Below are 7,034 nucleotides of genomic sequence, written 5' to 3' on the forward strand. Positions count from 1 at the left end.
TAATCTGCTATAAATAAGTTGCACGTTATTGTCTGATCCGCAATGCTGGCCAATTACCGCCAGATCTTGCGCAATTTAGGCGCCAAATCTAAACTCACGCTCGTCACGGGCAATCAGAGTGCCGATATGGACTCCACGATAGCCGCTCTAGCGTACTCGTACCTGTGTTCGAAAAAAGACGTCATCCCGGTGCTCAATATTCCACGCGCAGATTTCAAGCTGCGCAAAGATATCGTGCACGTGATGGACATCTCAGGCGTCGACACGGCCAGTCTGGTGTTTCTGGACGATCTCGAGTCCAGCTGGGAGAAGCTTTCCGCCTCCTCGATCGACTTGGTGCTGGTGGACCATAATAAGCCTCAAGGATCTGTCATCCAGGACTTGATCAGCAAGTTGAACGCCAAGGTGGTGTCCATATTGGACCATCACGACGATGAGAAGCTGTTCTTGGACGCCAATCCGCGGATTGTGCAGAAATGCGGTTCTTGCACCTCTTTAGTTATTACACATTTCAAAGAGCAGACTGCCAAGATCGACCCAAAACTTGCCAAGATGTTCATTTCGCCTATCCTTATTGATACAAACCGGCTCAGAAGCCATGTGGAGTCCGTTGACACAAAAGCGTACGACCTGCTGACTTTGCGGTTGAATGCAAAGCCGGATTTTTCAGACAACTACGCCGAGGAACTGTTTGCTGCGAAGAACAATGTGGAGGGACTTTCGATGCTGGATCTGCTGAGAAAAGACTACAAGGAGTACGATACCGTGGGGATCAGCTCGCTGACTGTCGGTTTGTCGTACTTGCAGAAGTTCGAGGTCCGTAAGAGCCTGGAAGCCTGGAAAAACGAAAGACATTTGGATGTGGTCATCATCCTTACGGCTTATCGAGACAAATACGGTTTCAATAGAGAACTGATGGTTTATGGCGACCCGGATAAACTGGACACTCTATTAGATCATATTAAAGGGCCGCTGGGTCTGACACAGACTCGGATCTTCCCATATACATTTAGACAACGCGTGCCTAAATTCAGCCGGAAACAGGTCGCTCCACTGGTTCAAGAGTGGCTTGAATCAGAGTAACCGGCCGATATACGACACTTTCCATTGGTTGAACGTGCGCTGAGACTGTGGAAGCTGGGTGTTGATGTCTTCCAAGTCGGCAACGGTGGATGTCATCATGTCTTTCTCCAAATCTATCACTTCGTACTGAGTCGATTCCTGGGACTCGTACTGGGCCAAAAACTTCAAGATTTCCTCCTTGTTGTCCATGTACATCACCTTGAGACTGTTTTGCAAACGGTGTGTTGAAAACGTGACGTCAAGCCCAAAATTGAAACACCATAGAACGACCTGCTGTTCTCCGTTCTTCACCAGGAAAAACCTAATTGCGCTCGATGCCACCGAATCGAGCAGATAACTGTATAGATAGATCAAACTAGAACACCTCTGCTCTAATTGTCCGTCTGTGAGGACCAATTTCCATTTGAATAGCTTGTGGTTGCCGTTGTCCATCTCCCCAAGAACATGGTTGCAACCACTGCATTGCACAAACGACCCGTCGTTTGAAATGGCCGCTGTTGACGGCACCAGAAAGTAGTAAGCGCCCACAATCAACGAATCTGCCGCCGGCCGTAGACTGTTGAACCGGCTAGCAATCTTGTCGTTAGTGTACTCGCCGCTTGTCGGTTTATGGCAGTGCCAAAACTCCATCATTTCGTACCATAGCTCAGACGGCATTGAATGGAGCTTTCTGACCTCTTCAAGGGCCAATATCTGTTGCCCACACTCGGAACACTGCAGTGTAGCCTTTGGATGCTGTCGCAGCTCGCTCACCGACCAGATCAGGCCGTCTGCGTTGGTCAACTGATCGGTAGTACTTTGCGTGTTCTCGCCCGAACTGGGCACTTTTAATGTGAAAAATCCATCCCCCTCCTGAACAAACGGCAGAACATCCACGTAGTCTGCCGTTCTCGCTGCCAGAGGAATGGAAATTGCGCCCGTAGACGTCAAACCGTCGAGAAATTGATCCTTGATGCTCAGTTTTACAACACGCTTGCGCGGAACCTGCACACATACAGACACCGAACTTAGCCGCGGCAGGAACTCGGTGAAGTACAAAGGACCCTTGTTGCTCGCTACTGCGGTTCCAGCACTCATCTCAAGTAAACACCCCAGCTAGTTAATTTTTTTTCGGGCTGTGCATCGAGAACACAGCCTGAAAGGGGGGCCAGATGGGACAACACGGCGAACAGCAGTATCTGGGACTCCAAACACACGGGAACAGCACATACGTCGTTGTCCATGATCAATTGAGCCAAACCTTCGCCAATTGTACCCTCCACACCGACCATCGGCACACCTGCCCAACACCCTGGTTTATCGGAAATACTATATCCGGGTAACACTCATTTCGACCAATAACGTGCGTGCCGTGGCGTCCACCAGGGAAAAAAAAAATACTCGCCTGCACCCACCGCGCACCACGCGGGCTCGCCTGGCCAGCACTGTGGGTGTTGTGTCTTTTTTCATTTTTCTTCCACTTTTGTTTCCATCTTTTATACAACCAGATTTGTTCTTTCCCAAGAATCAATCATCGTATAACAATGCTTTCTGCTAGACCAGCCATCAGAGCAGCTGCTAGATCAGCTCTAGCTGCTAACGTTGTTAGAGCTGCACCAAGAATTGTGAGTATCGCATTGCACGCCGGTGACAGCAAAATGTCCATTCGCAACATATCCGATTTTCGACGCCAAGGTGGCCAATGGCCTCCGTGTGATGGTCCAATGGGCGTCTGAAGGCTCGGTCGTTGGGCAATGAGTCTAATTTGCGGTCAATCGGCAATCACCCCCCTCAATCGTCAATACTAACATAATTGCGACTCTGTCGCAAATACTTCAGGCTAGACCTTTGTTTTCCGCTAGATCGTATGCCACCGCCAAGGCTGCCCCAACCGAGGTTTCCTCGATCTTGGAATCCAAGATTAGAGGTGTTTCCGATGAGGCCAACTTGGACGAGACCGGAAGAGTTCTTTCCGTTGGGTAAGTTCATTACTAGTGCGAATTGAGACTACGACATTGTGACCATTGGAACAGGAGAATCGAGCTTCATGGGATACACGTCAAGTTTGTTGATTTAAAACTAACTCGACTATCTGTCTCGACCAATGAACGCCCACGAAATCTCATAACCTGAATTTTTTCAAATCTCAATGTCAATTTTCTCGATTTTCCCGCACAGCCCGAAAATTGTTACTAACTAGATCAGTGATGGTATTGCCAGAGTTTTCGGTTTGAACAACTGTCAAGCTGAAGAGTTGGTTGAGTTCGCCTCCGGTGTCAAGGGTATGGCCTTGAACTTGGAGCCTGGCCAAGTCGGTATTGTGTTGTTCGGTTCCGACAGAGAAGTCAAGGAGGGTGAAATCGTTAAGAGAACCGGAAAGATTGTTGATGTTCCAGTCGGACCAGCTATGTTGGGAAGAGTCGTCGACGCTTTGGGTAACCCAATTGACGGTAAGGGACCAATCGAAGCCGTTGGTTTCGCTAGAGCCCAGCTTAAGGCCCCAGGTATCTTGCCAAGAAGATCCGTTTACGAGCCAATGCAAACTGGTTTGAAGGCTGTCGATGCCCTTGTCCCAGTCGGAAGAGGTCAGAGAGAGTTGATCATTGGTGACAGACAAACCGGTAAGACTGCTGTTGCCCTTGACACCATCTTGAACCAGAAGAGATGGAACAGCGGTTCTGACGAGTCCAAGAAACTTTACTGTGTTTACGTTGCCGTTGGTCAAAAGAGATCCACCGTTGCTCAATTGGTGCAAACCTTGGAGCAAAACGATGCTTTGCAATACTCTATCATTGTTGCTGCCACTGCTTCTGAGGCTGCTCCATTGCAATACTTGGCTCCTTTCACTGCCTGTGCCATCTCTGAGTGGTTCAGAGACAACGGAAAGCACGCTTTGATCATCTACGACGATTTGTCCAAGCAGGCCGTTGCTTACCGTCAATTGTCCCTTCTTCTGAGAAGACCTCCAGGAAGAGAGGCTTACCCAGGTGATGTTTTCTACTTGCACTCTAGATTGTTGGAGAGAGCTGCCAAGATGTCCGATGCTCTTGGAGGTGGTTCTTTGACTGCTTTGCCAATCATTGAGACCCAAGGTGGTGATGTCTCTGCTTACATTCCTACCAACGTCATTTCCATTACCGATGGTCAAATCTTCTTGGAGGCTGAATTGTTCTACAAGGGTATCAGACCAGCTATCAACGTCGGTTTGTCTGTGTCGAGAGTCGGTTCTGCTGCCCAGGTTAAGGCCATGAAGCAAGTTGCTGGTTCTTTGAAGTTGTTCTTGGCTCAATACAGAGAAGTTGCTGCTTTCGCTCAATTCGGTTCTGACCTTGATGCCTCTACCAAGCAAACCTTGTCCAGAGGTGAGAGATTGACCCAATTGTTGAAGCAAAAGCAATACTCTCCACTTGCTGCTGAGGAGCAAGTTCCAGTCATCTACGCCGGTGTCAACGGTTACTTGGACAGTGTCCCACTTGACAAGATTTCCGCTTTCGAGGAGCAATTCGTTTCTTACTTGAAGGCCAACGAGGGTGAGATCTTGGACGCTATCAAGACCAAGGGAGAGCTTTCTTCCGACCTTTTGGCCAAGCTTAAGTCTGCCACCGAGACTTTCGTTGCCACTTTCTAAGCGGCTAGAGACTCTCATTTTAGAAGAGCAGAGTTGAAAATTGTCTCTGGCTCCAAGAATGTATGATGTTTGGATCTTCTTTTGACATAACACACATCAATAGAAAGAAGAGAAAAAGATATTCCGAATAATTGTAGAGAAAATTATTTTTTTCAAAGTAAAAACCATGGTTGTTTCTAACGACGATCTGTTTAGGCGATCGACCCAATTCCGGTTCTGGTCGTTTACGCGGTTGCAACTTGAGGAGCTTCGCGTGGTGGCCAACAAGAAAGGAATCGAGAAAACAGAAGAGCGTATCAATCAATTGGACGATTCTTTGCCAGAGACAAAAATAGTGAAGGATCATCGAGATCAGTTCCAATATGTGCATTTAGACGAGGAAAAGAAGCTCGTTAGTTACTACGCCCGCAGATGCAAAGAACTGGCGTCTTTTTTCCATCTTTCCGCCCAGTCCAGATCAACCGCAATCATGTATCTGTACAAGTTTTATTTATACCATTCGGTGATGGAGTATCATCCGGGGAATATCATGTTGACGTGTTTGTTTCTGGCGGCCAAGGTGGAGAACCAGTTTATTGGCATCAACTCGTTCAGTAAGAACATCCCGAAAACCACTCCCGAAGGCATATTGAAGAACGAGTATTTGATCCTGGAGACCATGAAATTCTCGTTGCAATGCCACCATCCGTTCCAGCCGCTTTATGGGTTCTTTTTGGACATCCAGCAGATGCTGCCCAAGTTAGATTTCAATAGACTGGGCAAGAACTACGACGGAGCCAGAGAGTTGGTGAATGACAGTTTATTTTCAGATCTTCCATTTTTGTACACCCCGCCACAGATCGCGCTGACTTGTTTATGGGTGTGCGACGATGTTCTGGTTGAAAAGTATCTGTCCAAGAAGTTCAAGGTGAATCGCAAAGACGAGCCCGACGACGAGCAAGGGTTGCAACACTACAACAAAATCCTTGTCATAATACGACAGTGTGCAGATATTCTTCGCAAAGAAGTACAGGACCCGTCGCAAGACGAAAGCAAAACGATCTCGGCGAAAATCAAACTGTGTCTCGAACCAGCACGGTTCGGCAAAAAGATCCTCAAACAAACTACAGAACAGCTGAAAAGACCCGCCAGTATCGACGAATCTCCAGATACCAAAAGAGTTAAGGTGGAATCAGAATGAATCCTCGTTAGATCTATATTATTCGTCCGTCAAGCTGAGACTGGCGATCAGTTTCTCGCCCACGTTGCCAATCTCGATGCATTGTTTGTTTTCCTGGTCCAAATGGACGATGCTCTGGACCGTTTGAGTGACGCCTCCTCTGGTAACGTCCAGGATGGTTGCACCCATTTGGATGGTGACTTTGCCCGACTGGTGCACGCGGATCTTGCCGATCACGCCAGAGTCCATGTCCACGGACTCCTCGGGCTTGATTTCCGCTGCGCTGGAGATCGAGTCCAAATTCTCAGGGAGCTGCAGAAAGAGCATGTCGTTTCCGTCCTGGGCGATGTCTGCGTTTTCCAGGCGATGCACAATCTCTCTGTAATCCTCCTCTAATCGCGCTGCCTCGATTCTGGTCTGATAGTCATTATTAGAAACACCCACGTTTTCCTTTTCGTCAGGAACGATACTTAGCGTAGCTTCTGGGTCTTCTTTTTTTATCTCCACGCTCTGCTCGCGCGACGACGGCTCTGAGTCCGGAATCACAGAAACTTCGCGGTGGAACTCGGTTTTGATCGATGTATCTGGAATTGCTTCCTCGCCGTACTCGAAATGCTGTTGTCTTTCTGCTCTCACAGGAAATAGCTGGGTGTTGACGTCGTTCCAGTCGTACGACTGGCCCAGGTCGATTTTTGTTTCTGTGTCGTCGTCACTATCGTCGTAGTCTGCGTTCTGTTTCGGCTGTTTGGCCACCTGCGACTTGAGAGACTGTGCCAGATTGAGCGATTCTGACGATTTCTTCACGATCCGGTGTCTATCTGAATGGCCTGTGTTTGACACGGAAACAGCGCCCTGGGACAGCGGACCCGCCATGACAACCTTGGTGTTTTGAAGATGGCGAGGACCAGACAATTTCTGCGTTCGTTGGACCGTCTTGGCCAAAGAAGCCGGCTTCTTGCTGACCCCAGGCGTGGCCACAGGAACGTTCGAGTCACGCTCCTCCTTGGTGCGTCGAGCAACCACCTTGGGCTTAAACCGCAGACTCTGTTTGGCGGCGCCTCCTGCCGACGGAGAGCCCGAAGGTCTTGAAATGGAGTCCAATCTGTTGTTGGACATGGTTGATAAAAAAAGATCTAAAAAATATAGGAAATTTTTCAGAAAAAAATCGGAAAAAAATTTAATCTT

At 48.4% G+C, this 7,034-nt stretch overlaps 6 protein-coding genes across 6 annotated transcripts; 3 read left to right on the forward strand and 3 right to left on the reverse strand.

Moving 5' to 3' along the window:
* Positions 1-42: 42 nt before the first annotated feature.
* OGAPHI_005164 (uncharacterized protein) lies at positions 43-1,083 on the forward strand (the record flags this gene model as incomplete). The annotated part of the gene is made up of 1 exon (XM_046206320.1): positions 43-1,083. One exon carries the CDS (start codon positions 43-45, stop codon positions 1,081-1,083), a length of 1,041 nt encoding a protein of 346 aa, XP_046060098.1.
* On the reverse strand, positions 1,075-2,160 carry OGAPHI_005165 (uncharacterized protein; the record flags this gene model as incomplete). Its single annotated transcript, XM_046206321.1, has 1 exon — positions 1,075-2,160. The coding sequence occupies one exon, from the start codon at positions 2,158-2,160 to the stop codon at positions 1,075-1,077; it is 1,086 nt and encodes a 361-aa protein (XP_046060099.1).
* A 446-nt stretch (positions 2,161-2,606) lies between these two features.
* On the forward strand, positions 2,607-4,690 carry OGAPHI_005166 (uncharacterized protein; the record flags this gene model as incomplete). Its single annotated transcript, XM_046206322.1, has 3 exons — positions 2,607-2,792; positions 2,902-3,041; positions 3,268-4,690. 3 exons carry the CDS (start codon positions 2,607-2,609, stop codon positions 4,688-4,690), a joined length of 1,749 nt encoding a protein of 582 aa, XP_046060100.1.
* Positions 3,215-4,708, reverse strand: OGAPHI_005167 (uncharacterized protein; the record flags this gene model as incomplete). The annotated part of the gene is made up of 1 exon (XM_046206323.1): positions 3,215-4,708. One exon carries the CDS (start codon positions 4,706-4,708, stop codon positions 3,215-3,217), a length of 1,494 nt encoding a protein of 497 aa, XP_046060101.1.
* Positions 4,709-4,856: 148 nt separating this feature from the next.
* On the forward strand, positions 4,857-5,870 carry OGAPHI_005168 (uncharacterized protein; the record flags this gene model as incomplete). Its single annotated transcript, XM_046206325.1, has 1 exon — positions 4,857-5,870. One exon carries the CDS (start codon positions 4,857-4,859, stop codon positions 5,868-5,870), a length of 1,014 nt encoding a protein of 337 aa, XP_046060102.1.
* Positions 5,871-5,888: 18 nt separating this feature from the next.
* On the reverse strand, positions 5,889-6,965 carry OGAPHI_005169 (uncharacterized protein; the record flags this gene model as incomplete). Its single annotated transcript, XM_046206326.1, has 1 exon — positions 5,889-6,965. One exon carries the CDS (start codon positions 6,963-6,965, stop codon positions 5,889-5,891), a length of 1,077 nt encoding a protein of 358 aa, XP_046060103.1.
* Positions 6,966-7,034: the final 69 nt, after the last annotated feature.

This window comes from Ogataea philodendri (assembly GCF_020536065.1).
Source record: "Ogataea philodendri strain CBS6075 chromosome Unknown scaffold6, whole genome shotgun sequence".
Classification (NCBI taxonomy): Eukaryota; Fungi; Ascomycota; class Pichiomycetes; order Pichiales; family Pichiaceae; genus Ogataea; species Ogataea philodendri.